The sequence below is a fragment of the Ostrea edulis genome, chromosome 5 (genome assembly GCF_947568905.1).
Source record: "Ostrea edulis chromosome 5, xbOstEdul1.1, whole genome shotgun sequence".
NCBI lineage: Eukaryota > Metazoa > Mollusca > Bivalvia > Ostreida > Ostreidae > Ostrea > Ostrea edulis.
The window spans coordinates 52,497,693-52,515,840 of NC_079168.1; the positions used below are offsets into that span (position 1 = coordinate 52,497,693).

At 36.0% G+C, this 18,148-nt stretch overlaps 2 protein-coding genes across 15 annotated transcripts in view; one reads left to right on the top strand and one right to left on the bottom strand.

Moving 5' to 3' along the window:
• LOC125652853 (uncharacterized) overlaps positions 1-18,148 on the bottom strand; it is a 79,342-nt gene that overhangs the window by 61,023 nt on the left and 171 nt on the right. Inside the window, exon 2 of the mRNA XM_048882293.2 lies at positions 4,473-4,578. The gene's annotated coding sequence lies outside the window, so the exon portion shown is untranslated. The remainder of the gene's footprint in view (positions 1-4,472; positions 4,579-18,148) is intronic.
• The window catches only part of LOC125652851 (echinoderm microtubule-associated protein-like 2), a 34,031-nt gene continuing 20,627 nt past the window's right edge, over positions 4,745-18,148 (top strand). For 4 of the 14 annotated variants that reach the window (XM_048882284.2, XM_048882286.2, XM_048882285.2 and 1 more), the window contains exons 1-4: positions 8,262-9,100; positions 11,482-11,631; positions 15,927-16,149; positions 16,248-16,370. In XM_048882284.2, the coding sequence (XP_048738241.1) occupies positions 8,986-9,100; positions 11,482-11,631; positions 15,927-16,149; positions 16,248-16,370 (611 nt within the window). In that variant the 5' untranslated portion in view covers positions 8,262-8,985. Of the gene's footprint in view, positions 4,864-8,261; positions 9,101-11,481; positions 11,632-15,926; positions 16,150-16,247; positions 16,371-18,148 lie in introns of those variants that run through there. The other 10 variants (XM_056164784.1, XM_056164786.1, XM_056164785.1 and 7 more) reach the window with 3 other exon arrangements.

An 18,148-nucleotide genomic window follows, 5' to 3' on the forward strand; every position in this document is an offset into this window, starting at 1 on the left:
CCCGTACCAATATTCAATTGCCTCTGGCGACCATTAATTTTAATCCCTGCCACATGGCTACCAAAGTTTTCAAGTTAGTTTCAAACCCTGGTTTGCAGAGTTTCTGTGGTCATAGTTAGAGGTGTAACGATACACCGATCGTATTGATCGCATGGGCTCACGATACACGTATTGTCAGGTATATATCGCGATACAGTATGAGTTGATTTATATCGACTTAGGCCACAGTTTTTTTTATTTCTTGGTTTACGGATCCGCCGACCCTAATTTCTGGGGAATCAGAAAAAAAATAAAATGCAAATTTCTACTTTTTTTTTTATTCCGCCTATTCTCTCCAACATGTTAAATCGAAAAAATAAAAATCATTTTCAATTTTACAAATAAAAAATCGTGAAAGGCAAACGTATTGATTTGTATTTGGTAATCACTATTCGTTTTGCGAAATATCTTTATTCCGTATTTTTAAAAACCATGTAAACAGATATGGCCACACACGATGACAGTAACGATACCTATATCGTTGTCGACGAAACAGATGCCAGATGGCATTTCATCACCAAAAAAAAAAAAAAAACAAGAGGCCCATGGGCCACATCACTCACCTGAGTCACCTTGGCGCATATCTGAAGACTTTCCATATATATTTGCATGTAAAACCTAATAGTCCCTATTATGGCCCAAACTACCCTTTGCAAACTTGAATCTACACTATGTCAGAAAGCTTTCATGTAAATGTCAACTTCTTTGGCCCAATGGTTCTTGAGAAGAAGATTTTTAAAGCTTTTTCCTATATTTGTATGTAAAACTTTGACCCCCCCCCCCACCCCCCGGGGGCCATGATTTGAACAAACTTGAATCTGCACTATGTCAGAAAGTTTTCTTGTAAATATCAGCTTTTCCGACTCAGTGGTTATTGAGAAAAAGATTTTAACTATATATTTGTATGTAAAACTTTGATCCCCTATTGTGGCCCCATCCAACCCCCGGGGCCCATGATTTGAACAAACTTGAATCTGCATTATACCAGGAAGCTTTCATGTAAATCTCAGCTTTTCTGGCTTAGTGGTTCTTGAGAAGAAGATTTTTAAAGTTTTTCCCTATATATTTGTGTGCAAAACTTTAATCCCCCTTGGGGCCCCATCCTATCCCCGGGGGTCATGATTTGAACAAACTTGAATCTGCACTATGTCAGAAAGTTTTCATGTAAAAATCAGCTTTTCTGACTCAGTGGTTCTTGAGAAGAAGAGGGATTCCCCCCATGAAATTTTGGAAAATTAGACGCAAAATCCTGCATTCTGAGGCATTTCAGGGGGCAAAATGACCCTTGTTCATATGCCACTTTTTAACCTACATTTTTAAATATATACCAAAGGGTTGAACATTTTTACCTCAGACAAGTTAGTCACAGTGGTGTGAAATACACACCTTTCCGATGTTTTGACTGGAAGAAATCATGTAATGTATTCGTTCGACGCTTCATTATTTTTCACTGCCATGTGCTTCTCACGCGCAAGGTGAGAGTTTAAAATATCGTCCAATCAAAATCGCCGTTTCAAAAAGCTCTCGATAAAAAAAACATAAACAAGGAAGAAATATGAAAGATATTTATAGCCAACCAATTGCTATTGCATACATTCTTTGCAAAGATCGATCGTGTAAATCAACATCACTGAAATTGACAACATATTATTTTTTGATTTTTTTTATATTTGAACCGGCCAGAAAATCGTTTGAAACGGTCAATTTGGCCGGCGGCCGGTTCTTAGGGAAAACACTGCTTCTGACCCAGTGGTTCTTGAGAAGATTTTTAAATGACCCCACCCCATTTTTGCATTTTTGTGATTATCTCCCCTTTGATAGGGACATGGCCCTTCATTTGAACAAACTTGAAAGCCCTTCACCCAAGGATGCTTTTGGCCATGTTTGGTTGAAATTGGCCCTGTGGTTCATGAGAAGAAGATGAAAATGTGAAAAGTATACAGACGGACGCCGGACAAAATGTGATCAGAAAAGCTCACTTGAGCCTTCGGCTCAGGTGAGCTAAAAACTGTGGCCTTACTTTAAAAATCTACTTACAACCTAACAAATGTCAACATTTAAAAATGGTGGAAAACGAGCTGAAATTAAAAACAGCACAGGGATCGAAATACTCGCAAAATGGAAGTACATTTGATAAATAGTGAGTAAAAATAGTGGACACTCAAAAATCTTAGCGAGTGGTGATTTACAAACTATGATCTTACTGTATCTGTTTTATACGGTGATGCGCTATTCACTTTACTTAAACTTGCACTCTGAATCATACAAACGCTTACATGAACAACCGATTTCAACAATCGTTTCTATCCGGATTTTTCTTTTATGATTTTTTTTAAGATACTCGGAGTCAAACAAATGATTTAGAGGTCGGACATTGCATTATGATGAAAAATATAGACATGTGCCACGAGTCCTGTTCACATATAGGTGTGGTTAAATTGAATTCCAAGTAGGAAGTTTTTGTTATTCATCTAAAAAAAAAATCGGAGTCTGTTTTACCAAGTCTTCCCGGGTAGTCATTTTTATCAGAATCATGAGAATGTTCTATCTAAATTAATTTTATATTGTCATATGGAGGTCGGGTTGCAGTGATGACACGAGTGCACTGCTCACCGCGTAGACGATTATGATATAAAGTTCATGGGGCTCGTGATCGTGCTGCTTATAAAACCATGAGTCCAGGATTCGCTTTGAAAAATCATTAGTGACAACGTACCCTGATGTGGCATGAAATTGAAAGACTGGATCTAGACCTGCGGTAAACAGGTTATGGATTAGAGGTGCGATAATCAAGAGACTTGAACATTGCACCATATGACTTACGTAACTTAAAGTGTCCTGTCCAAACGATGCCTGTTGACCCACTAGGCTCAGTAATGATGGGGAAAATCGTTGATCAGAGTTCTTGAAAAGTGTCGGATTATCCGATAAAAGTAGTAAATGTCCGACACGAGTTATTTAATTGTTGGTCCTGATGGCCGATATAAGATCGGGATCGAAGTCCGTTTTTTACCGGGGAAAATGGCGGCCACGTGGCCCATAAATTTTCAAACCGATGCTAAATCCGGCAACACATTGAAACGTAAACGTGAGGAATCAGTTGTGAGGAACTGCGAGGAGAAAAGAAACCGATTGTATCTCCGCCTGGCAATCTGGGAGACAATGGCTTTTGTTTGCAGCGTTTTTACCTACTGCTTGATGACACAATCTGCTCAAAGTCGAAACTGACGAAAGACCAACTACACTCGGGCTTAAGTGAGAGAAAAAGTAGTTACAACGATTGCAGAGGAAGATGAGAAAGAAGTTGAGAGGAATATACAGGATAGAGAGAAAAATGGAGGATGAGAGAAAAGTGGAGGGTGAGAGAGAAATAGAGCAATAAAGTCGCTGGATAGTGAAAGTGATGAAGATCCATTCAGAGTGTAAAGAAGATGAGAAAGGGTATGAAAAGATAATTTATAAACTTATAGCTGAGATGGAGATTGAATACAATTACACATGTAGTTGATTTTAAATAAAATATCAGAAAACCTCAAAAGCGATGCATTTTTATCTGGACTGACAAAATTTTGTTTGGGCTGACACTATTTCTAACAGTGTCAGACCAAATGTCTGACACTTCAAAAGAAATTTCAAGAACTCTGGTTGATTAAAAAAAAAAACATATGAAAAAAGAGCACTGCTTCATTATTTTTATTTTAGCTTGTAGGTTTTCATTTTAGCCTGTGGATTTTTTTACCCACAGGCTAAAATTAGCCTGTGGTAGAAAAAGTTAATTTCGACCCCTGAAAGCAGTAATTTATATTCAGTTTATCCTGTACCGTCCCCCTCGCTTCTCACCAAGCCTGTATAAAGTATGTGGGAAATGTTTGCCACATTAGTCGCATTTCAGTAATTTTTCAGGTGACATTTCATATGGATCATCCGAAAACTTACTTAAATCAATCCATGAATGATTTTTTTCGCAAATAAAACCAACCGACACCATTCAATTCCACACTAAATCAATGATAATCATCCTTTTTTTTAAAACAATGATTTTAGTACATTTAGTAAGTTTCTAGATAAAGATAAATTTGTTACATTTGGATTTATCAGCGGAAGAATCGTTCTTGGATTGATAAGTTTTTGGACGATTCACACGTAATTAAACCCAAAATAATATAGAACCGAAGTGCGACTGATTAAGTAAACATTTCTAACATACTTTATACAGTATACTGGCTTGGACAAGAAGCAATGGGAAGAGGAGAGACCGAATACAAATTACCCCCTCCTTTCCACAGAAATTTTTAATTTGGACAAGTTCAAGTTGCAAAGGGCATGGCACCAAGTTTTGCTCAGAATGTATTTGAGAAAACATTGATAACAGGATTTTATCAATATTATCATATTGATACATTTCCAAAAGAATACAATAAAATAAAAATTACCAAGTTAAAGATGCTGTAAATGTACGCTGTCGATGATTCGAGATTTCCCGCCTCAACAAGAATGGCGACAGGAAGTGGTAATACTATATACTGCAGGTGATAAAGTCTGTAAAATTTGTTATTTGCATATAGTACTTTTACTTAAAATAATTTATCCCATTAATTAACTGTTGATAAAAAATAATTTCAAGACACAATTATTGAATTGCTGAATACATAGTTCCTTAAGACAATCTACTAAATATTTCCGTGGGGCACCGTCCATACTGACTTTACACTGTTCTTTAAACTAGTTCTCCATATTTCTAATACTAGGGAACTAGCTTACCAAGTTCAGCAATGGACAGTGCAGCCACAGACTTGTCAAATGGCATGCTCTCAGAGAGTGTCGGTGAGTGTTTTGATAAAAGCTACGTTTTGAAAACTACATTTTGAGAACTTGGATTCTTCAAAAGTTAGTCACCCTGCTTTAAAATCGGTTACGGCGCCAGGGTGTTGTTCAAGCTACTGACGACTGACATGACAGTACTCTCGTACCAAGACTGGCCGGCGCGCGGCGGCTCCCTTGAAATTGTAAGAAAAGAAAAAAACAACTAAAAAATCAGGGCGTATAAAGTAAATAGTAATGGGATGCTTGTGTATTAAGAAAAAAGTAATATCATTATGTTGAAAATTCTTTTCTCTTAGCAATCTTCACAATGGAAAATACCTATTGTGTATTATCAATATATACACATCATACCATACATGACAAATCAGGTAATGAGGGATGGAATATGCTGTACAATACAATTCATCACCTAACTTATAGATTTCATTAGATATGAAGTTGCAGATACTCCTGTAATAGTATTTATGGTTGTACCCCAAATCATAGCATATAATCAAGTCAAGTATGATGCAGTATGTAACATTTTATCTAGAGAGTATTAGTTCACTGAGGAGTGCACTGCAGACATTCATATTCATTTGAAGTAGTGACCATCTAACCAATATATCCTTCATATCTCCAGCACTCGGCACAAGACAGGTAATTGTATGTTGTCATACAGAATTTATTGCATCAGTTCAGCTCAAGTTCATCACTTGAATCATGAATGCTTTAATGCCTTACATATATTGTCAGTCTGCATAAGTATTTAGGTAGGTTCTAACTAAGTTATTTGAATTTATGTATTGATAAACAATTATGAAAGAAAAGATTGTCAGAACATTATGATTTATGCAGAAAAACCGATTTGACTGAAAGTCCTGTTTTCACTTATAGTTCCAGGTATTTAAATATTTTACAAACTCTACATGGTGTCAATTTGTAAAGCTTTTGCTCAATAATTGGGATCTATTGTAATTGGGAAAAGTAAAACAAATTTGTTCAGAATTGGGTGTTTGTTTCAAATATGCGTTAAAAATAATGAAAGTAAATATTAGTTCAGCGATGAGCATAATATTCAACGGAAGTAAATATGAAGTATTATGAAATTTATCTTGAGACAGTTTAACAACTGGAAAAATCACACTTCAATTTTGGTGGGAAATGTAACCCCCCCCCCCAAAAAAAAAACACATTGGGAATGAGTGTCATTCTCGGTAGGGAAAAAGCAGCCCAGTTTTAGAGATTCAAGGGCATTGATGGAAATACATACAGTATAATTTCAAATACATTCTAAAACAATAACAAAGGTTTTTAGAAAAACATACATACTTGATCATTTGATTATCACCTATAAATAATCTAGAGTTATTTCAGAAACAGCCCGAGACCTTGGCTATTAACAAAGCATTTTTAGAATTTTGGGTTTCTATCCACAAAACTATATAATTGTCTGGATTTGATTCAATGACAGCCCATATGTGTATATATATTTAACTTGATATGGCTCAGACAATATCGTAACAGGTATTTACTAATCGGGTTCCCCTGATATCTACAGAGGAGTGCTAAATGTGCATTTAAGATTAGACAAGTGGGTTTTCCAAAATGAAGTTTTAGAAAATTTAGTAGTCCGATGACTCCCATCGGACTGACTGGTGCTAATGTCAGTCTGCCAGACTTGACCAGTCACAGACTGATGGCATATGTTAATTTCGAGCCCTGGTTTTGGGGATAGATGTGTCCAAGTTGTAAGAATGCTTTGTGTGATTTCACTATATTTTTATAAATAAATCTAAACTTGATTCAGCAAAATATGGTGTGCTAACATTTTCTTCCATAATGTATTAGCAAAGGGAACAAAGATATTGTCAGATAATTTGATTAACATAAATTGAGCTGACAAGCTGACTAATGTTTGCAGCTGTAGACAGGACCAAACCCAAGTCTAGTCAATATTTAAGCTATATAGTCAAATGTTTATATCAAAATGTTTAAGATACAAATGAATTCCACAACAGTTTATAGATATGCTTGAATGATATTATGGTGTAGAATGTGATCATGGTTATGATAATGTATAGTTGGAGTGTGCACACATGCATTCACAATTATGGGAGAGAAAACGCTGGTTATTCTTATCAGTAGATTTTAATGATTATCTTAGATGCATTAATTTCTGAATTTAGATAAACATCTGACTAAAATCTATTAGTCCGTGAAATTTTACATTGCTGAAATCTATATAATCAATTTCATGCAATTAAATATACAACAATATTGGGGTAAAAATCTGCCAGATGTCATAGATTTTCTGATGGAGGCAAGTGTTTTTCAGGCTAGACAATAGTTCATTGTAAGTCATACCAGGCTGTTTTAATGAAGTCTCCATGTTTTGAATGTGGCATGAATGGTGTCAAACAAAAACAATAGTAAAAGATGCATGCATAACTTCAACAAATAAACTAGTAAATTTTACAGCTAATGAGTGTGAATTGCAGAGGGACACAAAGCGTAAATGAGGATAAAGAAAAAAACTGTTTGGTTTATCTATTTCAAAAATAGCGTTAATGTGGATAAAGAAAAAAACTGTTTGGTTTATCTATTTCAAAAATTGCATTCAGAAGCCAGTATGGTACTGTACAGGAGAATTATTGCCTTTTTTACAGATGGTGGTCCTTTGTAAGTCATTTATTTACAAAAATCTTCTAGGATCTTTTGTACCAACCATGAACATTCAATGTCCCACAAAATAATACACTAATGTTAATGTACTGATTAGGCCTTAACTATTATAAAGACACTTTTGTTAGAGTAATATGTTGCTTATCAATTCACTGAGTCTTTAAACTTTTCATTGATATTCTAACTGATAATGCTGTGCAATAGTATTTGTTTACCTAGAGGTTCATGTCAAAATATTACCAAGTTAAAATAATACTGGAATTTCTCCTAGACCGGTCTGATATGAATGACTGTGTCAGCTTTCAGATTATACCAGCTGTTTGAAAAGAATTTAAGATATGAGTTGAATCTTGTGTCGTGCAGTATTAAGGTGGGGTGGGGTGAGGTGGTTAGGCCAGAATCAGGTTGGGAAACAAATAAAAAAAATACTGTACATACATGCAGAAGGTACATGTAATATACATATCTCGAAAATAATGTAATTTTAGGCGAATATTTTGCTGATCAAGGCATATTTTGTGGAATGCATGCTCACTGTATACATATATACATACAGATAACCATGGGATCCTGTGAATTTGGTGGGTTTTTTATCAAGAAGGAAATGTAGGTAGATCTTAAGAGCTGAAATGATAAGTGGATGGGCTATTTTTACATACATGTTCAACTGTGAAGTTAATTTGTTTGCTCAAAGCAAAGTTTAAAGTCGGTATTTTCATGTACACTAGCTTGTTTGAAACACATGTATCATCAAGTTGTATTTGTGAATGATGTAATTGCCTGCATTATCTTTTTATTGTGGTGACTTGATAGAAAGTTTCAAACTTTGGGACATTCACAGGGAGTGCTGATTTATGAGCAAAGCGCTATATCAAATACAGAGTTGAATGGTGACTTCTGAAATGAAATCCTAAAACTATTTGCTTAAAAAAAGCACATGTGGAGTTTTTAAAAAGGGTTGGGTTGTTTGTTTTTTTTTGCACAACCCACTTGAAAAGCTTTCTTAAATATTCTTCCATTCTTCATGTTGCAGAATTGTATGATAGTTAAAAATACGCTAAATGGAGGCTGGAAAGTGGGAACAGATTTAAAGTTTATTTGAAGTCTTAAGTACTGCTACTAGAGCATTAATTATAAATTGGTTATATTGTTATAAGCAAGTGGAAATTCAGTAATGTGTATGGATTGAGGGAAAAAAGGATTAAATAAATGTTGTCAGTTCAAAGTGTGACTGTTGAGAAGTTGAGAAAGGTCATCTGAAGAAGAAGAATACAACTTTTGTATACCATGGAAGAGTGCATTCAGACAGGATATTGATTTATTGAGAACAAATGTGTTCAACAAATGAAGACTGGTTCCTACCTGTGCTTACAGTCTTAGTTAGGGAGCATGGGGAAAAAAGCTATGCCCACATCTGAGGGTATTTGCCAGTGTTGACCAGTGAATGCATGAGTAAATATGGAGAACCACCTGTTGTTTAATTGTCGTGACACACAACCCAGCATAGTGCGCTCTGATGAATGTAGCAATATTGATTTTGGATTTCACATTTCTGATGATAAAGATATTTTGGGTGAGCTGTTAATTCAATTGATTGATTCTTCCATTCATAACATATTGTTTTTTGCAAAACACAGCACACTCTGCATGTATGGATTTCGTGGCTCCATTACAATGTTGTTAGAACATTGAATTGTCTGAGTGAGGCTCGTGTCATGATTAAAGTACTTTCACTTTTAGAATCTCATGAGAATATGTTTGATGATTAAACATGTTAAGAGTGATTGGAGTTTATTGAGAGAAAACAAATGATCAAACGATGATATTTGTCACATCTGCATGTTATTGATTTGTGATGTTGCATCATAAATATACACAGATAGATACCACCACATGCAGTTATACTAGTATAAACAGACATTATTATTTCTTAGTCCTGGGCAAACAACATTAGTAACCTCTGAGGAACTGTTTCATTGATGTATTTCTATTGCTTATCAGTTCCTAGTGCTATGTGCTTTAGGTCCATTGTGGTTAATGTCTATGTCTGGATTTATGTGGCAGTTTGTATGCAGGTCATTGTCACATTAGTTTTTATGGTGAATTGTCAGGCTACATGATCGCTGATGTCCATGATAGATTCAGTCCAGACCAGTGGGTAATGGGAAATCAATCCTACAGGGGAAGTACAGTGTGCTCCTTTATATATTGCACACATGATACTGAATATTGATGAATAGTAAGCATGGCAGAACATCCTCATTGTAAACACACAGAAGTTTTAGGAAAAAATATACAGATTAGTGGTGATCTTTTGTGAAGTCAAGGGAAGAAATATTGATTCATACACTGCCCCCCTACTCCCTCCTCCTCCCCCCCCCCCCCCCCCCCCCCCCCTCATTGTAAATCCATCATCTTGGGATCTCTAATGCCTTATAGTTTTTATGATGAATTTGTAAATAACACATCAGAGAAATTCTAAGTGGATGAAAAGAGGAGGATATGTATTTTGAAATTGAAAACTTTCAAATTTACTTTATTTTGTCAAAAAATGTAGTTTTAGTAGAAAGCAATCTGAAAAAAATTTAAAAACCCTGCTAGACTTGAATCAGAACAGCAGTTGGCATGTTAACCAACTGAGCTACCCAGCTAGGCTATCTAATGTAAAAGCAATATACAAATATTACTGATATTTATAGTTTCATTCTTGTTTTAAAAGAAAGTCAGTTTTAATAATGATGTGTTATATGCCTCCTTAGTAGTTTTAAGGTATGTTGTAAAAATAAAAAAGTAATAAAGTTTTCTTATGATAAGGAATAATCAGGAACTAGTAATCAGTATTGCTGTACATAACCCTTCTATATTAACAACACTATTTGTAATAGAAAAGAATGGAAACAATAGCTTTTGCAGTTTTTGTAGCCCCTCCAGTGTTAGGATTCTCTATCACATAGTAACTGTCTTCATGTGCTTAGGGATAGGTTGGAGAGAGTTCAGACTTTTCATCTACCAATTTGTTTTATTTGCTTCAATACTAGCTTCAGAAGTACCAGAGAAATGTTTGTTGAAAATTACTGAAGATAATGAGTAAAATTGAAGCAATAATAAACCAGAAATGTGCTTGTTTTGTTGCTAAAAATTTATCACATTGCAAAGATGAAATGGCTTAACCCAGTAAATTTTGTCCCATATTAATTGAAGGATGTAATTTAAATTTTCATTCAGTGGTTATCATTGAATTCTCCAAATAATACATTAAATTTTAGAATAACTTTTGGGGGTTAGATCTGTTTTATGTATATATGCAAGAGTTATGCTTCTTGCAATACATAAGGCCAATTTTTATGGAATTTTGTTAAGGAGAGCCTATCCTAATTTTCCGTGAAAACAAATTAAAATGAAAGTAACTTTTAGTGTTTAACATTTTTCCTTTCTGCCAACTGTAAAAAAAATTCCTTTCAACAGAATAAAATTATCAGCTTGATATTATAGACCAAATTTATTGGGTACAATTGCATACATATATATTGAAATATATTTTCTCCACTACGAAAAGAAGTGAAGGTCTGTGTTTGCCTGCAACTCTCTATTTTGTATAGGAGTTATGATCACTGTTCGTTATCTTTACTTATCATCCATGTTCTGGATTGGGGTGGGGGCTAATTTTTATTTTTATTGACGAGGAAACTGTATTTGCTTTTGTTTTCATTCCCTCCGTCAACTCCACAAGAAACAAAACAAATTCCTGTACAACATTAAAAAGAAGAAATTGACATTTGCAAGTTCCTGATGTGCTGTAAACTTGTAAAGCATAATGTGGACAGGAACACTTGAACTGTGACATAACTCCTAAGGGAGTGACATCCAGGTTTAATTGTACTGTTTTAATGATGTTTTCAGTATGTATGCACCACACCATGCGTATGATTCTGATAACTGTGCATGTTGTTGTAGATGGATTGTTGAGTCAGGACCATGGAGAGCTCTGTCATAGAGTCCTCTGTCTGGAGAAGAAGGTCCAGCAGCAGGAGGACGAGATTGTCTGTTTGAAGAGTGCTCTAGCAGACGTCATCAGAAGACTGGGGCAGGTGGAGGCCAGTAAAGGTCAGTTGCTAGACTACAGTGACTGAGACTAGATTTTATGAGACATGAGGATAGATGCTGTGAGTTCTAGATATTATATATCAGAATATTTTGTATATGTGCATATTTTTCCAAATATGACAAAATAGAAATCAGAGAGTAAGAGTCCTCCTCACAGCTTAAACAAGAGTTGCCTGGTTGTGTTAAAACATAGCTGGTTCACATATTTTTCATTGGGTGAAATTATATGATAATAATAGTCAATTTCTGAAAGGTGCATTTTAGCTGCATGTATTATAGAAACAATTTTGTTAAAATTGCTGGTCAAGGTTCTCAATAAGTTTAAAAGTTTATGGTGTCGTGATAGGGCCATTTGCAAAAGCATGACAGTGCGTTAGTCACAACACGCCGTCACGCTAACACAACTTTACACAACACGCAGTCACGCTAACACAACTTTACACAACACGCCGTCACGCTAACACAACTTTACACAACTCGCCGTCACGCTAACACAACTTTACACAACACGCCGTCACGCTAACACAACTTTACACAACTCGCCGTCACGCTAACACAACTTTACACAACACGGCGTCACGCTAACACAACTTTACACAACTCGCCGTCACGCTAACACAACTTTACACAACTCGCCGTCACGCTAACACAACTTTACACAACTCGCCGTCACGCTAACACAACTTTACACAACACGCCGTCACGCTAACACAACTTTACACAACACGCTGTCACGCTAACACAACTTTACACAACACGCCGTCACGCTAACACAACTTTACACAACACGCTGTCACGCTAACACAACTTTACACAACACGCCGTCACGCTAACACAACTTTACACAACACGCTGTCACGCTAACACAACTTTACACAACACGCTGTCACAACTTTACACAACTCGCCTTCGCGCCATCACGCTAACACAACTCGCCTTCGCGCTGACAAGCAACGCACAGTCACGCTAACGCAACTCACCTTCATGCAGAGACGCACGAGTTGTGTTAGTGTGGCGGCACGTTGCTTGTTGGCGCGAAGGCGAGTTGTGTAAAACTCTTAGTGTGACAGCACGTTGCTTGTCAGCGCGAAGGCGAGTTGCTTATTGGCGTGACGGTGTGTTGTGACTAATGCACTGTCACGCTTTTGCAAATGGCCCCATCCAGACACTTTGAAAGTTGGAGGTGAAATTGATATTAGTAGGTGGTGAATTGCAGGTATATTAACATATTGAGACTTGCAGGGTCTGCGAGGCATATGTTCCTCTCTCTCCTCCCTCCCCCCCCCCCCCCCCCCCCCCCTTCTTCTATAATAGTAATCGCAATTCCAACTGACTAATTGCAACTTCAAATGAATGGAACATGTAGTTTGACGTTACAAAAATCTATGTCTCTTGCAGGGTAACTTTTTTTTATGGCTTATACTTGAGGTTAACAGTGAGGGATTTGGGAAATCAATACTTTTATTTTAACACATTGTAGTATCGGGAATCCAGGGGGAAAAAACAAACGTAAATTATGTCTGTAACATGTGTTGTTATTTCAGTTAAAAATTATTGTATATAGCACGAATATATCTCTCTGCTCATGGCATCTATGTTTCATTAAAGTAAGTCCATGCAGGACCATGATATAGCACTTTTTAGCCAAGTTGCATAGCAAATCTCAGTTTTTAAATTGGCGAAGGATGGGCGTCCAGTCGGGCGGGTGGGTGGGTGGGCGGCATCCACAATTAGCTTGTCTGGTCTCTAACTTTCATACTTTGTGGTGCATCTTTGTGAGACTTGCATAACATGATCACATCCAAAAGAGGAAGGTTCCTATTTATTTTAAGGTCAAAGGTCAAGGTCACTTTGTCACTAAATGCCATAGATTTGAGCTTGTCTGGTCTCTAACTTTCCTACTACTAGGTGCATCTTTCCAAAACTTACATATCATGATCACATCCAAAAGAGGAAGGTTCCTTCAAAGAAGAGGGGCATATTGGTTTGCACCTGTCGGTCGGTCGGTAGACCACATGTTGTCCGCTCAATATCTTGAGAACCATTCACTTGATGATAATGATATTTCGTATGTGGGTTGGTTATGAGTAGAAGAGGACCCCTAATGTTTTTCAGGTCAAGGGTCAATCTACACTGGACATAGGAATATAATGTCCGCTCAAAATCTTGAGAACCCTTTGCTTGAAAGACATCAAACTTAGTACACTGGTGTATATTCAGGAGAAGATGACTCTTATTGATTTTGAGGTCACATGGTCAAAGGTCAATGGTCCAACAACTGGACATAGTAATATACTGTCCACTCAATATCTTGATAACCCTTTTCAGTGCTCCAAGTCGCATCTGCTATCAGGTGGCAAAATGGCGACCTAAAATTATTTCTGGTCGCCATTTTCAAATTTCTAGTCGCCATGTTCAAAATTTCTACTCGCCATAGTAAAAGATTTTTGTAAATATAAGACTTACAAGGTTTTTTTTAAAATATGAATATCTTTCAAGTAAAAAAATCAACACTCATGTATACATTTTGTTTGTTTTATTTTTAAACTGAATAGAAATGTACTGTGAAACATGCTGGATGCTAACAAGTCAAGTTTTTACTCTGGCAGAAGTTGTATTGCATTTGGCCATCCTGTATATTTTACAGTACGCTTCTGGGGAAGAAAACCCAGCGTTCCACACAAGGATTTGCTTGAAAGTTATCTATAAATGGGCCTTCACTACTTATCATGTTATGCGAATAAGAACTCCTAGTTTTGTTGGATCTTTTGCTGAACAATTAGTACCAGCATCAATAAGAACACTACATCCCGAGTTTGATTGTCTTTGAAAATTAAGAGCAACAATTGCCCCGCTCGACTTACTGCTAATAATGCAGTCACGGACAACGACATGTCTCTTAATGTTACCGTGAATAGTCACATTTCCACATTTGAAAGATGTACACTCAGTCGTGGCGAAATAGGACAATGGATGTTCAGAAATGGTGGACGTTGCTGGCTAATTGGCCTCACAAATTCTGCAAAACATTTTGCCATCACGAAAATTCCCTCCGCCATTTCAGGACTGGGGTTCTTCCTTTACTTTTGAATTTCTCTTTAGACACTGCTACACCATCTTTTGATGCAGAACTTCCCCGTGTGATTCTTGAATTTCTTTGTTACATGTACTAGGCTGAGGCTTCTGTTTTTTACTATTGATAAATCCAAAGTGCTCTAAAATTCATTTTCCCGCCATCTTGATTTATTGAGACTTCCGATCCCGATTCTAAAATTTTACTGGTTGCCCAAATTTTCTTCACTCGCGAAAATGCAACTTAATTATAATCTCTAGTCGCAAAATTGATTTTCTGGTCGCGATCGTTTTACTCGCAACTTGGAGCACTGCTTTTGCTTAACAGACATCAAACTTTGTACACTGGTACATCTTCAGGAGAAGATGACCCAAATTGATTTTGAGGTCAAAAGTCAATAGCTGAACTGGACATAGTAATATTTTGTTTCCTATATTTAAAGAATTGTTTGCTTGATTGACACCAAACTTGGTACACTGGTACAGCATAAGGAGTAGATGACCCCTATTGATTTTTAGGTCACATGGTCAATTCACTCTTGACATAGGAAGATATTGTCTGCTCAATATTTTGAATTGATGATACTACTATCAATTAAATGATGTGTGTGTATAATCCTTTTCAATTTTGCACCATGGGGGGCATATGTGTTTTAGAAACATCTCTTGTTTATTTTGAGGTCCAAAGGTCAAAGTCTCTTTTTCACTATATACTATAGATTTGAGTTTGCCTCTAACTTTTACTAATGTATTTACTGCTGCATGTTTATCAGACTTCAATTCCTGATGACATTCAAGATTCATTTTGCTTTTAAAATCCAAAGGCCAAAGGTCGTCAAGGTCATTATCACACTAAATGCCTATTGTAGCCATTCAAAGCTTTATACTTATAAACTATATTAAATACATGCATGTTTTTACTTCATGAATGCAAGCGTGCATAATTTTCCAAACTGCAACTCGGCCATACACATCTTTGATGCGTTTTAGTGATATTTTTAGTCTTTGTTATAGAAAGTAGGGGGGCGATTTTGGGCAAAGTTAAGGGTAAGATTTCGCCAGCTCTTAATGAGAGCCCTGCTGGTGTGGGAAGTTTGCAAGTCTCATGAATTCATGTAGACAAGAAATCACCTGTGTCTACAAATATGTTTTGGGTCTGTTGTGAGCCAAAAAGTTATGCTTATACTCGAAGAGGGTCAAATATACTGTAAATTTTATTTTAGCACAAAGCTCGGTGTTGCCTAGTAAGCCCAGTATTCGAGGAACACCTACTCGGAGAGTAGAGAAATCTTTCACCAGTCCCCTGGATAATGCCCATATTACACCCAACAAAAGGTCCACAACTCCCACACAACGAAGTGCTGCATCCCCACGTACTAGCACATCAAACAAAAAATGGTCTTCCATGTCAAACTCGCTGGATTCCTCTAGTTTCCATAGGGATGGGTAAGTAATGAAAAAACTTGACATCACTAATTCTTTTTTAGTTGTTGTTGTTTTTTTGTTTTTTTTTCATTTATTTTTAACTCTGTGAAATTTTTTAGCCAGATTAGCAAACCTGTTGAACCGAAATCTAGCAAACCTGTTGAACCAAAATCTAGCAAACCTGTTGAACTGAAACGAAAAATTAGTAAAAGCTATGAGCAAGAGAATTCTGGTGGCCGGAGGTAACTTGGGGTAACAGGGATATTTAACCGACTTCCACATTACACAGAGGATTGTAGTTTGTATTTTGAAGTAATATAATAGATCTGGAGTTACGGATCATAGTAAAGGGATTAGCATTATGTATTTAAAAAGAAAGAGAAAATCCTGTGTGTATTGTGTTCAACCAACTAAATAATAAGATGTATTCCTCTGTATATCAATTATTAACCTAATTCACATCCATCATCCCAAAATCAGGGGACTTCTGTATTGATAGTTTCTTGGTTTAAGGAGGCATAACACAACAAAGAAAAAAAATTATGGATGAAAAGTATAAGATAATGTCTAATTGTGTTTTAAATTTCACATTTTGAAAATTACCTCATATGGGTAAAAATTGCGAATTTTTGCAAAATCACTGGTTAAAGAATTAAAACCCCTGCTGGACTCAAATTCTTGATCTTCTCACTGACTGTCTTATGACCTATTCCACTAAGCTAACCAGACAGGCAAGAAAGGAAGATGGAACTGATATTTATTTAAACATTTGTGATGTACTTCCATTTGAAATATGATGTGTTATTCCTCTATAATTTCATTATGCTCATACTCTTCAATGTCAGTGTTCGGGACTGCTGGGATAGGGTAACTAAATAAATACACTGTATAATACCACTGCTAGGTTTTGTGAGGCGGTAAGCAGGTTAAAATGGCCTGGGTCCCATATGAAATATAAGAATTATGGATGCAAGGTGAAAAACATCAACTTCATGTTGCTGATCTGGGAATGCCTGGAAAATTCTGCTTTCATGTACCTGATAGATCTATGACTTCAAGAAACTCAGAAACTAGTGATGTAGTTGTTAGGATCAAAGAATTGAGAAGGAGTAGACTCTGGGAGTAGGAATATCTCTCACATTTGTAATCAAAAATTGTGTATGGCTTTTATAGACCCTGTATACATTAATCATAAAGCACTTTTTGGACAATCAGAATAATGTATCCTTTCAAATCCATTGTGTGTAAAGAAGTAATTCATATAGTTTTCATCACAGAGTATGGGCCCTCTTATTCCACTATAGAATTCTTAAAATGTCTTATTATAAAATTGGAATGTGCAATGCTTCTGCAAACCAGAATGATATATGACTAAAGGAGCAAATTTTAATTCTTACTGTTGCAATGCATTAAAAGGGTAAAAAAAATTGTAAGTAAACCAGTCCCAAACTTGGAAAATCATTTTGTAGTATTATCCAAGGGCAGATCACTCTAAAACGTGCACAAAGGATACTCCATCTTTGTTTTGGGGAAATAAAAGACTAGCTTTTACTTCCTTATTATTTAGTTAATCTTACAGTAAAGTACAACTATTTCTTGACAAGCTTACAATGAAAAAGTACATTCATTGAAACTCTTCCATGTGCAGTATATATAAAGGTTGTTACATTTAATCAGAGAATAGATAGGTAAATCATTATGCATCATATAATGCATTATTGCTATTACACTTTAGCAGAATTAGACATTAGATTAATTGTGTAGCATATACATATATAGTTCACTCTGTCAGAAGTAGCAGATTTCAGTTTGCAAGGCTTTCAAATACTTTAGTATAGATTTCCTATGACAATTCCAAATCATAATTGCATAACACATTATACAGATATTCCAAAGTCATTTAGTCCCAAGTGACCAGGTCTGATGGTGATTGAAATCGGTAACAATTGTTAGTCTGAGAATTTTAAACGATGCACAACATGTGAAGTGATATTTCTGTGTTTCAATAACATACCAAGTT